At 39.3% G+C, this 20,339-nt stretch overlaps 1 protein-coding gene across 1 annotated transcript; it reads left to right on the forward strand.

Moving 5' to 3' along the window:
• Positions 1-8,558: 8,558 nt before the first annotated feature.
• LOC109828194 (DNA replication licensing factor MCM6) lies at positions 8,559-17,608 on the forward strand. Its single transcript, XM_020395223.1, has 18 exons — positions 8,559-8,690; positions 8,763-8,912; positions 9,003-9,137; positions 10,366-10,528; positions 11,418-11,611; positions 11,692-11,887; positions 11,986-12,063; positions 12,534-12,763; positions 13,371-13,485; positions 14,776-14,850; positions 14,933-15,073; positions 15,308-15,511; positions 15,620-15,781; positions 15,877-15,932; positions 16,022-16,146; positions 16,248-16,361; positions 16,915-17,045; positions 17,131-17,608. The coding sequence occupies exons 1-18, from the start codon at positions 8,614-8,616 to the stop codon at positions 17,275-17,277; spliced, it is 2,493 nt and encodes an 830-aa protein (XP_020250812.1). The 5' UTR covers positions 8,559-8,613; the 3' UTR covers positions 17,278-17,608.
• Positions 17,609-20,339: the final 2,731 nt, after the last annotated feature.

Raw genomic sequence — 20,339 nt, forward strand, 5'->3', positions numbered from 1 at the left:
AGCAATGCCTTCGTCAGATTCTGCGACAAGTTCAAAATCGAAGATGTTTCGTCGACAGCTTACTACCCCGCCGCGAATGGATTAGCGGAGGCGTTTAACAAGACGATCATCAAGATCTTGTCAAAGCTCGTGAAGACCAATAAACGAGACTGGGACGATAAACTCGGTGAAGCACTCTGGGCTTATCGCACCACCATACGCACGCCTACGGGAGCTACCCCGTATTCGCTGGTATACGGATGTGAAGCTGTGCTACCGCTGGAAATTCAGATTCCGTCCCTTCGGATCGCCCTCGCAACGGAGATGACGACGGAGGAACAACATCAGAAGCGTCTCGAAGAGCTCGAGAGGCTGGATGAAAAGCGTTTGGAGGCTCAACAACACATCGAGTTTTACCAAGCCAGGATGTCAAGGGCTTTTAACAAAAGAGTCCGACAGAGAAGCTTCAAGGAAGGAGATCTGGTCCTCGCTGCTCGCCGACCAATAATTCTCACCTCCAAGAAGAAAGGTAAATTCGAACCCAAATGGGAAGGACCGTTTGTAATAGACACAGTCTATTCAAACGGCGCATATCGCCTGATTACTCAAGAGGGCGCCAGGCAATTAATGCCAATAAATGGGAAGTTCCTGAAAAAGTACTATCCCTAGTACATTCAGGATAACTCGTTTACCGGGAAGTTCCTTGAAGAATATTACACTTAATATTCTAGAGGATAACCCAAAATCATTGTCACCACCAAAATCCCTCACTGATCAATTTCAATTGACAGTGAGTCCACCAAAAATGTTTTTCTGGCCCTCTTGATTCTCTCCATGAGCAAGAGGTCCACTTTCAGTTCGGAGTCCCTTTTCGATAAACGAAAGAACTCCTTCCCTTTTTCTCTTTGGTTAAACCTTGTTCATGGTTATAACCGGAGTTGAAAATTCCACTTCGATAAACGAAGAACCCATTTTCAGTTTAGATAACCCATCCTATAAAAGGCAAGTTTATCTAAATTTTCCAGATTCTCGGAGTGGACACCCCACTTCTAGTTTCTTCTTCGCTGGAAATAGAATATAAAATTCTTCCTTTCCAGAATCAAGGAATAGAATATAAAATTCTTCCTTCCTTGTTTTCGGGTTCGCCTTCACCCTAAAAGAAGACCGGGAAATAGAATATAAAATTCTTCCTTTCTCGCACCGATCTTTTCCAAAATTTGTCAATTTAGGATTCATCCTAGGAAGTTTATCCCGAATCCTAAGCAGGGATAAGTCTGCGCCTAACACGCGCTGCCGGTTTGTTCTTAACCGTTAAAAAGAACACCCGTTCACATATTCAACATTGTGACAGGTTGTTATTAATAACACCAAAATCCATGCCTTACACGCATGGGGAATGTCATCCTGAATCCTAAGAAGGGATATGCCGACGCCTAACACGCGTCGCCGGTTTAGTCTTTCCCCGTAGAAAAAGACACCAGAGTTCGATTCTGGGGTATTCTATCCCAGAACCTAAGTAGGGATAAAGTCAACACCTAACACGTGTTGCCGGGTAGCCTATTCCCGTGTAGAAAAAGACACCAGAATACCAGTCTGGGGTATTTTATCCCGAAACCTAAGTAGGGATAAAGTCAACACCTAACACGTGTTGCCGGGTAGCCTATTCCCGTAACAATGGCGAAGTCTATGTATTCGACATCATAGCACGAAGTCTAAGGGAGTTCATTCCCTTAGCACAACGTTACATGCGGAACGGATTCCGATAATCCGCATGCTAGCCCGACTCAAACGGTAGTCGGTAAAGGCTAATCAAACCCGTTGAAGGCTGGGGGTTAGCCAAAAATCCTAAAGTCAACACCTAACACGTGTCGCCGGGTAGCCTATTCCCGTAACAATGGCGAAGTCTATGTATTCGACATCATAGCACGAAGCCTAAGGGAGTTTACTCCCTTAGCACAACGTTACAGCTAATCAAACCCGTTGAAGGCTGAGGGTTTGCCAAAAATCCTATGAGTATTATGGTCAATCATTTCAAACGGAATGAGGAATCATAATAAAGATAAGGATAAAAACCAGTTTCACTAAGAGAATCAAATGTCAAAGTTTTCAGCAAATAAAATCATACATCAAGCCCATGGCTAAGGATCTGCTGACTAAACTTAGACAGCTTCTCATCATAAGCTTGCCTAATAAATCAGGTCCACTAAAGAGAATCAAATGTCAAGGTTTTCAGCAAATAAAATCATACATCAAGCCCATGGCTAAGGATCTGCTGACTAAACTTAGACAGCTTCTCATCATAAGCTTGCCTAAGCTCATCCTGCAACTCGGCTCTGATGGACTCTTCACTAAAGTCTTCACCGCAACTTCCTCTGTCTCGACCAGCTGCTGCTTCAAGGACTTCAGCTCATCAGATAAAGCAGTGTGTGTTTGCTGATCCTGCAGCTTTGTCATCTGGAGAATACTCAAAGTCTCCTCCTTCTCACGGAGTTCTCGTCGGAGCTGATCTATCTGGGTCTCACAAGAAGCGATGGAAGAATCAAGCTCATCAAGTGAGGATGACTTAGCAGCAAGGTTAGCCTCAACTCGATCTATTCGGCCCCGCTGCACCTGAATCTCGAGCTCAGCAACCATCCGAGTACTGCGCCATGACTGTAAGCGAGTATCCAACTCAGCAGCAATGAATGAAGAGGCACCTGCATCCCGGAGCTCGTGAAACATCTGAAGCTCACGCTCTAAGCAGTCAAGGTCATCGAATATAACTCTCGCCAGATCCGGGTATCCCGCATCCCTTATTAAATTTATTTTAGAATCAAGGAATGGTTTAAACTGGCGAAGGGAAAGTCCGTCGTGGAGGAGTTTGCCAAGCATAACATTCATAAAGGAGAAGAAAGAGCGGACTTCTACACAAATGACGATCTTCTCAGGGTTATTGTCCGATAACAACTCCTTCACGAGGACATGAAGCATAGAGGAAAGCCCTACATAAAAAGGAGAAATCCGTCAAAAAGCCTTAATAAGGAAATAAATGACATTTTCAGCGGCTTAATTTATACCTCCTTCTCCTTGAGTCGCTGGGGGTAGCGGAGACGTAACGGCTGTGGGTGTGGTAACTGGTGGAGTTGGTCTCACAGCCGGCTCAGCAGGATCAGCCTCGGCAAAAGCTCCTGTTAAACACAGAACAGAATGTTCAGATGCATTACATTATAGCTACATTTAGTCAAAAAATTGGCTAGTCCTATAATTAACTCGAGAAGAGGCACGTACTTTCAAAAGAACCATTCTCGGGATCCTGAGGGAGTACGGGCTCAGGAAACATATCCTCGGGCAGCGGGCCATCGATCTGAGGAGAGTCATACATGAAGTGGAACATAGAAGTGTCTGCAGGCAAACATGCCTCGTCGAAATCGTCAATCGAAAAATCTGACACAAAGAAATGTAAGTACGAAAGAAGAATGAAGAGAATATGACCAATGGAAATAAGTTACCTCTCGTAGATGTATCTGGATTCACTGAATCAGGTCCTACATTGGTAGCCTCCCTAAAGTCAGCAGCTTCTGCAGGTTTTTCTACCTGGTAAGGTGAGTCAGGCTCACCAGAAGATACAAACTCATGAGGAGCAGGATCAAAACTCATCTCCCCTTCCTCGCGCTCTCCTGCATAGAATGGGAAAGCATGAGCCTAAAAATCTAAACGATCAAGAGAATGATCTATAGAGTAGATGTTACCTCTGTCGCTAGCAGGATCATCACCAGCCAAGTCCATCTCAGATGCCCGCGAATCTGCAGGCGGCTTATAGGCTAGTCTCTTCCGCCTATCAGCACGGACAGTAGTCGAAGGTCTTGCCCGGGCAAAAGGACGGAATTCCTCTTCACTGTTTGTCGCTGTCCCTGAAATATCAGATAGTGGTCAGGACTGGCAATTCGGAAATGCAGAAAGAAAAGATGGGTGACTAACCTCGCTCGAAATCTGCCTCGTAGTCTTCAGGATCTCCGCCTGAAGCCTCTCCAGCAGAACTAAAGGCCCTATGACCTTCTGCATCAAGTCGGCGGGTCTTGCCCCGCGCCCTCTGTGACCGAGCACCGTCCCGGATCACATGAGAATCAATCTGAGAGGCTTCTTCGGCCACCAACTCTTCAATAGGCTTCACAGGGACAGTCTTATTAGCTGCTAACAACCACCTGCAGCTCAAGAAAGTGAGGTTCAACTGTCGCTCAGCACCCGGGAGACTGAACCTAGCACCAGTGCAGCCTGTCACGGTCCACAACCATGCACGAAGACCGTCCACCAAACCTCCATGAGCCCGAAGCTGCTGGCGCGGATTCCCGACATAAAGCTGGTCATAACCAAACTGGCGAGCGAATCGGCAGGGTAGATACGGCTCTATAAAACACTGATTCCCCACCCGGAAAGTCAAGTAGCCCGGCCTGATGTTCACTAGCCAATTAAAGCAGGGCTCTATAAAACACTGATTCCCCACCCGGAAAGTCAAGTAGCCCGGCCTGATGTTCACTAGCCAATTAAAGCAGCCGATATCTAAATAAGTGCGATACTCCCTCGGCTTCTCCTCATCAATCAAACATTCGCCATACCGGCTGGAGAACTGCGGAAAACAAGTAGAGAACGCCCAGCACTTGTGGACCTGTAGCTGCCTCCTGATATCAGAGAATCCTCGGCCTTCCCACTCGCCATTCTCAAGCAGCTGTAGTAAGGGAACAGAGGGGTCCATGGCATGTGGTACCGACATCATGTCAGAACGATGAAGGACGAACCAAGCCATCAAATAAACATACGGAAGCTCCACCTTAGTGGTAGGAATCTGAGTCGGCGATTCCTTCTCCTCCCGTGTAAAAGCGCCAGAAATTTGTCGAAGCCCTCGATGAATGTTAGCCACCATCACCGGAAGAAGGGAAAGTTCCTTTCTGTAGGCAAGTTGAACCGCAGGGTAGAGCACTTCCAGTGGCAGAGCGTCACCAGACTGATACGGGACCACGCATTTCTTTAACCAGATAGCGAGGTAACCGGCAAGAAGAGTCATCGGACGAATCGGTGCAGTCGCATGCCATAAAAATGATCTGAACTTGGTCCCTGCAGGAAAGCCGCTCTCAGGACTGCTATTGGTATAGGAGCGAGCGTCAACAGAATGGCTCTCTAGATTCCTGAACAAATATGATGCGAATTGCTTTAGGCTCATATTTGATTTGGTCCTCTTCGCTAGGGGTTTAGACTGCGCCAAAGCAATGTGATAGTGACAAGTGAGGTCCCATAAGGTCTCGTAGCGGTCGAGCATGCGATCTTTTAGCTGACTCAGTTCATGGTTGGAAGGAAAATACTCCTGGTATAACATCTGACCCATGGGCAAACCAGAAATCTTATGCATCTCATGGAGAGCCAAGCCCAACTCTCCGTGCCTAGTCAGAAAGGTGTTCGAGTCCGGATTAAAAAGTTCGCATAAGGCAAAGAAATGCTTTGCACTAACGGGTAAACCATGCATGGTGGCACGAATGGCTGCATAAAGACCGCAAGCGTGCAACTCCTCGCTCCATCGGCTCAAGACGTACTTCGTCATACGAGCCCACCAAAACTTGTCCAAAGAATGGACCCAACCGTAGAATCTGTGGCGCGGCGCAGGCATCTCCCGTCCTAAGTTAGCGAGGCGATTCCTCAAAGTGGAAGCAGAGGCAAGGAACTCGTTACGGGGCGGTGCATCTAGCCCCAGTACTCCAACTTGGACATCCAGATCTGATCCTCGGCGAGCATCCACGTCACAAAAGACAGGAGTTCGAGAGAGGGGAAGAACAGATCTGAAATCTACATGAGATCACACTCCGGATCTAAGCTTGGTCTTAGATCCCGAGATCCGAGCGATTATTTCCTTAGTGAACTAATCCCTCCCGGCTATTATTCCCTTCGTGGAATAATACCCGTCAAATCGTGTAGATCCGACTGGATCTAGATCGCGCGGTGGTCCACGGATTAACCCCGGCGTTAGCAAAGAACCCACAAAAGCGAGCGACCGCAAAAACAGGAACTCGCGATTTGTTCACAAGGAGAAAGTTGTAATTTTTCTTATTTTCTTTGATTTCGTTGTAACCGGATCTAAAAAAGACCGGATTTTTTGTAACCACAAAAAGTTGTTATTTTGAGATCACAATGACTTCAATGAAAGCTACAATTTTCACCGCGAACACCAAATCCAACAACTTTACAATCCGTAAGTTGGCTCACTTGATCTCAATTTCCTTTTATTATTCCCTCTTCTCCCCCAAAAAATAAATTTCTTTTCTATCTCAAAAATCAACCCAGATCTGATCGCTCAAAAAAAATTTCGTCTTCACCTTGATCTCAAGCTTACAATGGCCTCCGATCTCCACTTTCTCGAGCTCCAGCTTCACCTATGGACTCCGATCTACTTCAGTTGCTGCAGGCTCGCCGTCACCATCGTTGATCGCAGCAGAGTCGTCGAGTCGTCTTCGTCGTCGATCGAAGCAGTAGAATCACAGCAGAGTCGTCGTCGATCGTCGAGGCAGCCGTTGAGCAAAGCAGTTGTCGTCGACGTTCGAACGCAGAGCTCGAGATGGCGACGCTCAGGGAGTTGAGGATCGAAGCGAGCTCTGATACCAGTGTTTGAACTCAGAGAAGAAGGAAGAACATATTTTTGAGGGGGGCTCCGGTAACAGGTTAGGGTTTGATATTGTTTCTTTTGTTGTATATCTTCTGAAGGAGATTGCTCCTCTTTATATAGGAGCCAGAACCCATTATCTCCACCCCCTCATAACCGCTCCTGAGAGAATTTCTCTCAACAAACCCAATTTCTCTCCACGATCCACAATTCTCTCTATTAAGAATCGTTGATTTGGTCATCTTAGACCAGGTCAAGCTAACAGTTGGGTAGTCTATTCTTCTATAATAATATAGGAGAACCCAGTAATCAATATTTATGCTACAGTAAATTCTGTAGTAATTCCTGTAGCATTGTTACCCTAGCAATTTCAAAGAAATATCACTGCAGCATATACGGGATACTGTAGCGGCATTAAAAACATTACTGTAGCACTTCCAAAAATATAACTGTAGCAGAGCTGGGATACTGTAGCGTATTAAAAACATTACTGTAGCATTTTACTACCAACTCATAACGTTAACAGCCAACAGATAAGGAAATTAAAATTGAAATGCTTACACATTTTCTAGAGAAGTTTGGGTGTTCTGAGAAGTTGAAGGTTTCCCAACAGAGATAACATATAAGTTTATGTCTGTGAATCCATTACGACGACAATGCTCGAACATCAAGCTCAAGTCGTCGTCATTTTCAATAGCAAAACTGAACTTCTTTTCCCTTTAGGACATGAATTTTAGTAAAAGATATTGCAATGGTAGTTTAAGCGTTTGTGATTCTTGATAATTCAAGCTAATGAATTTTGTAGACTCATTGATAACTACGAATACACCCTTACCCTTTTCGTTGTTTGTGTTTGTAGCCATGCAAAGGAGGGATCTATCCGTCATTTAAAAAAACAAGTAGTTGAAGAATCAAATAGGATTTATAGAGGAGAATTAAATGGCCAGGAGAGAGTAGCTAGGGTTAGCAAAGAGGATTTATTTGGGGGAGAAGAGAGAGGTAGAAGATGGTTAGAATTTGGAGGGAAATAAGGTTTCCCCCCTCTAAATCCCCTTTCTAATCACCATTAATGCCTACAATCCTACTTCTCCAATGACCAGATCTCCTGTCCGCAGGCTGGTTGCTAGAGAGAGTGGGTGAGAGTATTTTGGTTTTCACATGTAAAAAAGTACACATGAGGGGTTCACTTCCAATTTTTGCGGGCTAAAGGAAATGCGACTTTGGTCTTGGGGGCATTGGGAGCTTTTGAAAAAATCTTTTGGGGCGATGGGGGGGGAGTAGGGGCAGACTAGAAGCAATTTTCTTTTTTTTTAGTATATGTGCAAGTTTGAAGAAATAATCTTCAATTATGTGCTTGATCATATTAGTGTATCTTAGTCGTAAAATTTTAATTTAGGTTTTAGTGTTATTGGGTATGTACAACCCATCAATTATAAATATCAAACGACACCTTAGTTTATGGTTTTGTGACATAGAGGTGTTTGAAGTTTTTATTTTCTGTTCTAGATTGAGGGGTGGTGGTTTTTATAATTAATGGACCAATTTGTTGACAACTTATAATTTAAGAGATATATGAGCAATTTCAAAGTACAACCCATCAATTATAAATATCAAACGACACATTAATTTATGGTTTTGTGACATAGGGGTGTTTGAAGTTTTTATTTTCCGTTCTAGATTGAGGGGTGGTGTTTTTTATAATTGATGGACCAATTTGTTGACAACTTATAATTTAAGAGATATATGAGCAATTTCAAAGATTTGATGCGAATATAAAAGTATTTACAATATAATATTTAATAACTCCTTTCTCAGATTAAAGCCTCTCACCTTTAATATGGGCCCCACTGGGGCCAATCAAGTAATCTTTCATTCTGGCTAGGTCAGCAGCACTGTATGTTGGCGCCAAAATCTCTGTACCTTCCCGCCAAAAAACCCCATGTCCTCTTAACCGCGCCCACAGTTCACAGTGATCAATCAATTTTGGGCGGAAAAAAAAAGAGGGGAAAGAAATGGATTCTTTCGCTGGATTCTACATCGACGAGAAAGCAGTTCGAGTCGAAAACATCTTCCTGGAGTTCCTCAAGAGGTAAAAGATCTCCAATTTCCCCCCCAAAATTCCTAGGGTTTCTATCGACCTAATCATCTGGCTCGCTCTCAGATTTAGGCTCGATCCAAATGGCGCTCCCTTCTACGAATCCGAGGTCGAGCTCATGGCTGCCAAAGAATCGACCACCATGTTCGTCGATTTCTCCCACGTTATGCTGTTCAACGATGTCCTTCAGAAGGCCATCTCTGAAGAATATCTCAGGTTCTGTAGTTCTCTCTCTTTGGATCTCTAGGCTTTTTTCCCCTTGAATTTTATTGATTTTGATTGGAATGAGATTTGTAATGGTTTCAGATTTGAGCCCTATTTGAAGAATGCTTGCAAGAGATTTGTAATGGAGAGCAGATCGAGCGGGAATAGACAGGCTACTGATGATAACGCAAATAAAGATATCAACATTGCATTCTATAACATCCCTTTGCTGAAGAGGTACTAATAACATTCATCAAATTTTACCTTTGCTACAATTAAGTTCAAATTTGGGCAAACTATACCCATAATGCTTCACCCATTTTAAATTTAATATCTTCCGTTACATCACCATTAACTTTTTGCTGAAAAAGATCCTTTCTTGTTACTTCTTCCTTTCAATTTCTGTTGTGAATATTGTTAAGTAAGGTTACTCTTGTTACAGGTCAATACCAGTTATTGTGTTTTTCATGGACATTGAAAGGAAGAGAGTTCAGTTTAGAGGTTTACATGTCCAAATATTAATAAGCAATGACAATGATGACATTTAAACAAAATTCTTGGCATCACAAAAATTCTTAGTGGTGATATAGTGGTCACTGTTTTAAAAAGCCTTCGCCTAGTCTGTTTAGGCGCACATCTAGGTCTAGGCGGTACTTAGGTCGCCTAACTAGCACCAATGCGGTGCCTAAACTGCCCACCTAGACTTTAGGAGTGTTTAGAGGAGCATTGTTTGCTTACGTGGACTGCATCCTTTAAGCGTTGGTCGTGATTTTTTGTGTTGCAACCTCCACATCCTCCAACCTCCTTCAAATTCCTTTAACCTCCAAATATGAACACCTCCATTACCTCCTCCGACCTTCAGCAAAACCTCCTCGACTACCACTTAAATGAAGAAAGAAATCCGCGTAGACACTAGTCCGGCACCTAAGCTTTATATAAGATTGACATTTACTATCAATTATTGTAATTGAAAAATAAAAAAAAGAAAATATCCTAGTTTCTAGGCGTCGGGTCCAACGTCTAGGCCTTCTAGTGCTTTCTATAACATTGTTAGTTATTATTTTGACTATTTAGTATTTAAGTATGTATGGTTTATTGTAGATCTAAGATTGCTTTTTTACTTGCAAATTTATATGAACTTAATACATATTTATAACAATTATTATAATTAAATAATTTAAAAAATAGCCAAATGCCTAGGCGTACACCTAGGTGTCTAGGCGCTAGGTGCACGCTCAAACGGCTAGTCTGCCTAGTGCCTTCTGTAACATTGATAGTGGTAGATATAACATTGATAGTGGTAGATATTAAAGTTAAAATTTTTGAAACTTTCAGGTAATTTTTGGGCAAATTTAAACTTCAAGGTATCTTAACTAAAACTCACTGAAACTTCAGGGGATTATATATGCAATTAACTCTTTTTAAAAAGCTTTTGCACAAAAAAGTTATGTTTTAAATTTGTTAGGTTGAGGGATTTGACAACGTTGGAGATAGGGAAGCTGACTTCGGTGATGGGGGTGGTGACTCGAACGAGCGAGGTGCGGCCAGAGTTATTGTATGGGACTTTTAAGTGTCTGGAATGTGCCGGAACTGTCAAGCATGTGGAGCAGCAGTATAAATATACAGAGGTCAGGCTTCATCACATTTTCATTCTGGAATTTAATTTATTAATGTGGTTAATTCCATGTTTGGCTATTAGTTTTTGGGAGTAAATGTTCCAACTTGAGGCCTTTTTCTGAATCAAGTTAATAGTTTATATGCATGATGGCTTGCGTGCATGATGGTTTGCTTTAGTTGAATATTTAATATTGTGTACAGTTCTACAAATAATAAACATGTTAAGTAGTTCTTTTTGAGTGAAGTATTAGCTTATGAAGTTTGAGTTCTGAAGTGAAGGAATTAATTTACACAATAAAATGAAACTTGAACCTTCTTTTATTTGTAAAATCTATACCATTGAACTTCAACCCAAAGTTACTTGCTGATAAATGATGAGAGATAAAGAATGTCTGCCTAAAAGCTATATGTTTCACACCTGAGTGACTGAGTCCCATGTTAAATCTGATAAGATATGCAACTTTTTTGCTTGGTAAAGTTGATTTATGACTCATATTGTCTTTTGGCTAATTTTTAGCTGTCTGCGCTAGTTCACTTGTTTCCCCTTATTGTTGAGTTGATTTACCCATTTCATTTTCTGAAGTTACTCTTATGATTGGAGTAGTTCCACAAATTCTTATACATAAAGAGAAAATGAGATTTGCAATCTTTACTGATATTCATGGATAAACCAAAATGGAACTTCCTTTCCAATATACATTGCTCATCTCTAATTCTAGTTTCCTTATATAGTTCAACTACAAGTTTTGGCTCTCAGGTTCACATAAACAATTAGAGAATTTTTAATTAGCTACAGTCAGACTTGATTTTTGCCCCCACTGAACTATTAATCTTTTAGGCATATTAAGACATTTACAATCTCTTTTCTTGTTAATAATGACTTCCTATATGCAAATGTAGCCCATAATCTGCATGAATGCAACCTGTCAAAACCGTAGCAAATGGGCATTGCTCCGCCAAGAGAGCAAGTTCACAGATTGGCAAAGGGTTCGAATGCAGGAGACATCCAAAGAGATACCAGCTGGTTCTCTTCCAAGGTCCTTGGATGTTATCCTTCGGCATGAAACTGTCGAGCAAGCAAGGGCAGGAGACACGTAAGCTGCTTAAGGTTTTACCTGATATAATGCAATAACCATGAGTCTATTTTACTTATATACTTTCATTTTTCCTGTAGGGTTATTTTCACAGGCACTGTTGTCTCTGTACCAGATGTGATGGCGTTGACATCACCAGGTGAGAGAGCAGAGTGTCGACGAGAAGCACCACAACGCCCAAATGCATCTGGTGGTAATGAAGGTGTTAGGGGCCTTAAGGCTTTGGGAGTGAGAGACCTCTCTTACCGCCTCGCTTTCATTGCAAATTCTGTGCAGGTTCTTATTTTTCTGAGTTATCAATTCATGGCTGATTTTCTATTCTTTCTATTCTTTTCATCAAACATGCTCTTCACATTCAACATTTTGATATCTAGATGGCTGATGGTAGAAGGGGTACTGATATTCGTGACAGGAGGATGGATGGTGATGACAATGATAAACAAGAGTTCACGGTAGGTTCTTACAAGACAACTTGAGTGTTATTTCTAGGTTCATGTGCATCTAGTCATTTTTAGTTTGTGTTTTTATTGCTTTTTAATGTTAAGCTCCAGTTTTATTTTTCCTTGCATGTCTTTAAATTATCTCCCATTTGAATAAAATACTTGGGTATGTAGTCGTATCTAGAATTTTAAATGGTATGGTAATTAACTTTTCCTTGTTGGAACTAGCTTTGTGCCCCTATCCTGCAAGTCAAATTACCATTTATGAGATCACTCTAGGTCAACCCCTTCAGTTATTTGTACACTTGAACTTTAAAATGTGCCATCTTTTTTTGTCTTGTTCAACATGTTGTCATCTTGTTCTAACTCCATTAGTAAAGGAAAGTTCTATATTCTTTCATTCTGGAAGCTGGACATTGCCCTTTTTCTAGTCTACCTTCTTATTTAGACTTTCATCTGTTTGCTATTGTTTTCTGTTGCAGCAAGAAGAAGAAGAAGAAGTTATGAGGATGAGAGAAACCCCTGATTTTTTTAACAAACTAGTAGAGAGCATCTGCCCTACAGTGTTTGGCCATCAAGAAATTAAAAGAGCGGTCCTACTTATGTTATTAGGTGGTGTACACAAGTCGACGCATGAAGGAATCAATCTCAGAGGGGATATCAATGTCTGTATAGTCGGAGATCCCAGCTGTGCCAAATCACAGTTCTTAAAGTATGTCCTACATCATTCTCTTTGCCGGATAATATATGTTTATGATTCCTCATTTTCCTGTACATTTATGCTCATAGTATATTGATGAAGCATGCCTAACAAAATTATATTGGACGCGCCGAAGTTTTGTTCATAAATATTTACTCATTCTAATGGCATTAGCCAACTATTTATAAAATCTGATTAGTCAAGATATTTCCTTACTTAACAACAGCCAATCACATTTGATGAACAGTACTAAAAAGTTCAGAGGGTTTTAACTTATTTTGTTTATGCTGTAATTCAGGATAAAAATTGGCCTCAGAATAGGAGAAATTCCTGAAAATGACTCGAATAGTTCTGGAAATCAAGTAACTTATTAGATAGGACAGATGGTCTTGTTTTATTTTTAATCTTGAGCTCATTGATTTCCAGTCTTCTAGACTACTTCCTAGTGAGTGTATGCATCAACCTTAATAATAGTTTTAATTTATGAAACAAAGATCTAAGCTAGAGTACTCCTAAAGTCTTAACTTCACCTAAATCTTAGTTGATTTTTATCTATGATTGTTTGTTCAAATTATTATCAGTGTGATTTTTTTCGTCTAATATTAATACATTTCAACAGGTACACTACTGGCCTAGTTGCTCGCTCTGTCTATACATCTGGGAAGTCTTCATCTGCTGCAGGGTTGACTGCAACAGTAGCAAAGGAGCCAGAGACTGGTGAATTCTGTATTGAGGTAATGCCATTGTATGCATGTAAATATATTGATTGTACTACATGTTTATTATCTTGTTTTTGAACTTAAAAATTATAATATATAATATAGGACAAGTGGAGTATTCCTAATTTACATCAACTGGTTATTGCCTGACTTTCTGGTTGGAGTTGCTGTCCTGAAATATTTGTTTAAAAAATAATATGATTTTTTTTGAGTGAAGAAGCTAATTACACATCTTGAAGGGTGTTGACTGTGAAGAAGACATTCCAAATACTTTTTTTGTGTTTGTACGCTAAGGAATATTGTCAGTTGAAGCCATCATAGTGTTAAAACATTTTTCTGAAAAATAGATGTCACTAATGGTGATCACATAGAAGCATAGCTTTTAGGATTTAAGAAATCATGGACTAGCATTCTAAACATAACACAGTTCTTTGTTAGATATAGTAGTGGACTCAACCACATCTTTCATTTTATGTTTTTTATGAACTATTAATTAATGATTGCTTCCTGAATACGTAGCTCATTCATGTTTTCTACATGGAATTGATTATATTTATTCCGAACTTTCTACATTCATATTCAGAATTTTCTAGAGTATCAATAACTATTTTAGGCTTTACTTATCAAATGACTACGTTTAAGGGCCACTAGTAGTTTCTTATCTTTGGCATTCAACCATCCCAATCGTTCAGATTAATCTCTTTCTCTGCTTCACATTAAGAAAGTGAAAATAACATACTACGAATAAAGGAACTGATCAAAGAAAGAAATATGAAGGTAAAATTTGAAAATTAAAACCTGCTAGTTTCCTTAGCTTTATCTTCCATAAATTTAAGAAGCAAAAAGAAGGAAAAATCTAAAAGAGATAAGAGCCAATTTTTATTTTGATCTAAATCTATTCTTTTACATAACTTCTAATTGGCTAAATATACATATTCTTCTACCCTTCTCCCCGAGGGACATTCTCGTAGGACTGACTCTGTCACCCTGGCATTCACCAGGGTGTTCTTATTCCAGTATCTTCACCACCATTTGAAGGAAGGGATTGAGATCTCTAAGATTTACTTTTCAGAGAAGATCTTTCGATTTACAAATTACACCAATTTAAATAAAGAGTGTCCTCTATAGCGTTGGGTATTGCAAAACACCATAAAATCCTTAAAGATGAAAGTTTAGTTGTGAGAACCCAAGTTCCCTGTATGAGTTGTTTCTTATGAGATACATTTTAGTGTTTGTGGAGACCTAACTTTTCCTTGGAAAAATGAATTGTTGATTCAGTGATGAATGTGTTTCTTGGCCATGCAGGCTGGTGCCCTGATGCTTGCTGATAATGGCATATGCTGCATTGATGAATTTGACAAAATGGACATAAGGGACCAGGTAGATCACTGTAATTACTGTTGGTAATTTTTTTGAGTAGTTGAACTTCTTAAGTTCTGATTCCTGAAACTGAACTTTTAAGGTTGCCATCCATGAAGCTATGGAACAACAGACTATTAGCATCACAAAAGCAGGTATACAAGCCACATTAAATGCTAGAACCTCCATTTTGGCAGCAGCAAATCCTACAGGTGGACGCTATGACAAGACAAAGCCACTCAAGGTTGGTGTTTCCAATATGAAAAGTTCATATCATCTTAATTGTTTTGATTTTTTATTCATGTCAACTTACTTGTTTTTATTTTTTTTATGTTCTTACCGTATTAGAATGAAACCCATGATTTTCTCAAGTTTTGATTTTCTCAGATTGCACAAACCTTAAGTTTACCATGATTATTGGTTAAGATTTATTAAACTAAAGTATGTGGAATAATCATGATACTCCTCTTGTTTACAGTATAACGTGGCACTTCCCCCTGCGATTCTCTCGAGGTTTGATCTTGTGTATGTTATGATTGATGAACCAGATGAGAACACTGACTACCATATTGCCCATCACATTGTGCGGGTCCATCAGAGGCATGAAGAAGCACTTGCCCCAGAATTTACTACTGCAGAGATAAAACGTTATATTGCATATGCTAAATCTTTGAAGCCTCAGGTTTCTTTTTCTGTAATTGCGTGATAGTTTTTATATATCACAAATTTGAAATTATACCTCCAGTCCTAGATTCATCACCAATGTCATAAGCTAGCCATCCTCTTGCAGCTAAGCCCAGAGGCAAGAAAAGTGCTGGTCGAATCATATGTTGCTCTTCGCAGAGGTGATACTGCTCCTGGAAGTAGAGTTGCTTATAGAATGACAGTTAGGCAGCTAGAAGCACTGATTAGGCTGTCAGAAGCCATTGCTCGAAGTCATCTAGAGAAAGTGGTGTGTATTAGTGTTATTAAATTTGTGTTATCACCGAAGATACTGTAACATCATTACACATCATTTATTTTACTTCTTTGATTGTCTATGTATAGGTTCTTCCAGCTCACGTTCGCATGGCAGTAAGACTGCTTAAGACATCTATTATAAGGCAAGAACATTTTAAATATCTCTACTGGGCTTGCACTATATTATGTTGAAAGGGGCTGACATGTTTTTTATTTATTTATTTATTTGCAGTGTTGAATCAAGTGAAATTGATCTCTCTGATTTTCAAGATCAAGAAGAGGGTGATGGAAACACAGTCCCTGATCCTGCTGCTCCCCCAGATACTACTGCAGAAGCAGGTCCTACAGAAGATGGAGGTAACTGTTAAACTTAGCAAGATATATAGTTATTGTTGCATGCATCTTTTGGAGCTTTCTGATATTGTTTCTGTATAAATATCTTATTTCTGGTGCTCAAGGCAATGAGAATAGGCAGAAGAAGAAAATGGTTATAACTGAAGAACATTTCCAGAGAGTTACCCAAGCTCTCATTATGCGTTTGCGGCAGCATGAAGATACAGTGGTGCAAGATGGTATGAGAATTCTTTTGCCTCACTTGTTTTGTTTTACATTATGTGTGGTAATTTATTGTCCTTTTTCTTTGCTTATGTTTTCCTTTCTGTCTAAATACTAATTCTAGCTAGAGTAGGATTACCCCAGATTAGACAGATTGATTTGCTTTATCTTGCAAATCTCTTTCTTCCAATATAGAACTTAAGCTGTTTGGCAATCAATAATAAGTCTTTTTGTTGCCAAGCTTCCGACTTCCAAGTATACTATATGAAGTGTCCTACTATTGAGAGGCGGCTATTTTTAGGAAAAGTGTAGTGTAAAATTAGGCAAATAAACAATAAGCATGATTTTGGAGTGAGCATGTAGTCTACATATAACTTGCTCACACATTACGACTCTTAGCCTTGAAACTTTGTCAAAATTGTAGCTGTGAAAAATCATAGCTCTGAACTTGTACTTACTACACAGTTCATGGGATCTCATCAAAATTTGCAAAATACATTCAAGATATCCTAACCATGACCGCACCTTCTTGTGCTTGTATATTGATGTAAAATTTTCTGATATCTGCAGGCAGTGGTTTGGCTGGTATGAAGCAAGGGGATCTTATTGTTTGGTATGTTGAGCAACAGAATGCCCAGGGAGCATACAGTTCCACTGAAGAGGTTCGGGAAGAGGTCAAATGCATTAAGGCCATTATAGAGGTAAAACCAAATATATATTGAATGAAAATTCACTTAAAAAGCATTTCCCCCCTGTCAACTAACACTACTGATAATATGCTTGCAGAGATTGATACAAAGGGAGGGTCATCTTATAGTCATAGATGATGGAACAAGCTCTACTGCTGCAGCCCCCACAGAAGCTGGTGGAGCAAGAAGATCCGCCAGTGAGAACAGGATATTAGCTGTGGCACCAAATTATGTCGTTGACTGATGAAAACATTGATCAGATTGAAGATTTATCCAGATTAGTGTCCGGATAGAGATGAGAAAATATTTACTCAGATGGCATAAGAATGTGCGAAGTGCATCCTTGAGCGTTACTTGAGGAGTGCTATTTCAGGCATCCTCTGAGGATCAATTTTTATTACATTTTAAACTACTTTTTGTTAATCTTCATGTATTGTTAAATGTGTAAGTGAAGTTGCTTATTGCAGCCTGGCGGTTAATGTAAGTTATGATGTTGATATCATGTGAAAAGGTGTCGAAAAGTTTGAACGACGGAATGCATGGAGTTCTATCTCTTTGAAACTATTCATGGTTTGCCGAAACATTCGCTTCTTAAATCTACAAATACTGCTGAGGTTATCTGTTTTTGATCTAAAATCTTGAAGTTAATCTGGAGAGCTAATTAAGCTTGCTGTGTAATTGGTGGATTACTAATATCATACATCTTTGTGTGTTACAGATATTATGCGTTTCTATTTCGTTAGGTGGGATTAGTTTTCCGACCAATCTACTAGCAGGCGTCATCTAAAGCACAGAAGGGTAGAAATGTAGTGGTTGGCAAACATGTCATCAGGATAGATCATAATCACGCGCACTGTAGGAGTCAAACTATTTCAATTTTACTCCCATTCCTTCGCATTTTGCTATACCTGAATTTTACCATAGATCGTAATCAAGCACAGACGGATTAATTTTCAATTTTACTCCCATTCCTTCGGATTTTGCTATACCCGAATTTTTACCATAGATCAAAATCAAGCGCACTGTAGGAGTCAACTATTTCGATAACCATGTAGATATACGACAAAAACATCACGGAGTCATGCCATAAATAGACATAATCCTCGAGTCGTTACAGATAAATCATGAGGATCTATTGACCAAGTCTTCATAACATGCAACAAGAACAAATCTTTCAGTTCTACCCCTAGAAAAAATAACAGGAGGAAAAACAATAATGGAGCAGGTCAGATGACATCTACTGACGGAATGAGTGCGCGAATCTTGTGGCTTAAATATGCCATGAGTGCGTGAATCCTGTACGCCATTAATTTTGTCTGCATTGACATGATTTTATCAAGAAAATGCAAATGACTAGCAAAAGAGGAAGGGATAAAAAAAGAAAAAAAGAAGGGAAAATTGCTTCTAGACTCCAAATTTGAACTTTCAATGTGCCCCAAACCCTCTTATTTTTTTAATGTGCTTTAGCCCTTTTTTTTGAAAAAAATGTGCCCAAGGCCCCTCCATCATGATTCCAGCTCATGCCAGCAGTTAATTAGACATGCCAGCTCATGATTAGACATGTCAGCTGGTTTAAATCCCAAATTTACCCTCTTCTTTCTCATGCCAGCGGATGTTAACTCTTGCAGCTAACATGTTAACTCTTGTAGCTAACATGTTAACTCTTACAGCTAACATGTTAACTCTTACTAATGTGCTCGCACGAAGTTCCTCGTGACGATGCCGGCGGCGGAGCAAGGGAGGGCGTAGAGGGGGACCAGAGGAGGAGGAGGGAGGTGTAGGGGGAGGTGTAAAATCGGGATTTTGGAGGAGGTTGTATTAAAACTTGGGGAGATGAGTCTTGGAGGGGCCTGAACGCAATTTTTTTTAAAAGGAGGGGCTGCAGCATATTAGGAAATTAAGGGGGGGTGGGGCACAATAGAAGTTGGGTTTTGAGGCCTTGAAGCAATTTGAAAAAAAAAAACGAAAAGAAAAAGAAAAAATATTTAATAATTAAATTTTGTTATTATTTGAATTCGGAAATGATCTAAATCAGTAAGACATTGACACTAGCTAGAAAGTTTAGTATTCAATCACAACTATAATATTTAGATTGTTAAACTTAATTATTTTAGGGATTTTTCAATATATAACCCTCATGTATTTTTTTAGCCTTCCAATAATTTTATTAGCTAATTTGCTCTGCATTTACTTTCTTCTCTTAATTATACATATAAATAATACATTGCTTATTTTTTCAGTTTTAGGGGTATAATTAGTACATTGCTATTGGTTATGAATTAATGTATTATTTTTAATGAAACTAATACCAATTATGTACTAGTAGATTGGGGGTTAATTGTCTCAATGAGATAATTTTACCCATTGGGATAACTTGAGTGAGATAAATTAAGGATAAAGTGTGTTAACAGGGGATAATGAGATAATTGGGGGTTAATTGTCTCAATGAGATAATTTTACCCACTGGGATAACTTGAGTGAGATAAATTAAGGATAAAGTGTGTTAAAAGGGGATAATGAGACAATTTGAGTGAAACAATTGGTATGACATCTTTCTATAATATGATATTTATAGATTAATTAAGTTCAAGTTTAACTTGCTATTACATCAAATCATGAATAATAAATAATAATGATAATAATAATATTATTGTTATGATTATTTTAATATAAAATAATAATAATAATAACAATATAATATTAATAATATTAATATTAATCAATTTTTGAATATTTTGATGTTTATTTTAACTATTATGCTATATTAACAAAATTTTTAATTACAATAATTATTTAATCATTCTTACATTTATTACAGTGATGATGATAAAGTCTCAATTATTACAAATAAAGTCTTAGTCATTACTTAAATCTTAATTATTACAAATATAATCTACCGGCATATAACTTTGCTCTTGACTCCTTCGGTTACATTTGTCCCATCCTCCCACATTGTGTTTGCCATTTGTTCTCTCCAACGTGATATAACTGTCTGATGTGCTTGTTGAGTCTGTAGGTCATCGTCCTCATCAGAATCACCATTAATCAAAGAAACATTGCGTGGTGCCTCTAGAGGAAGATCAGAAACTTCAAAGTCATCGTTAGAGTTCTCCATCTTTAGAAACTTATGCAGACTGATACATGCTTAGATCATACTTTTTTGAGTCTCATATGGAAAACCTGGAGGTTAGGACTTAAAATAAGTGAGCCTTGACTTGAAAACGCCAAAGATACGTTCAATATAATTTCTAAGAGATGCATGTCGATGGTTGAATAAATCATGAGGATTGCGTGATCGCTGACGGT

The sequence above is a fragment of the Asparagus officinalis genome, unplaced genomic scaffold (genome assembly GCF_001876935.1).
Source record: "Asparagus officinalis unplaced genomic scaffold, Aspof.V1 AsparagusV1_Un823, whole genome shotgun sequence".
Taxonomy (NCBI): Eukaryota; Viridiplantae; Streptophyta; class Magnoliopsida; order Asparagales; family Asparagaceae; genus Asparagus; species Asparagus officinalis.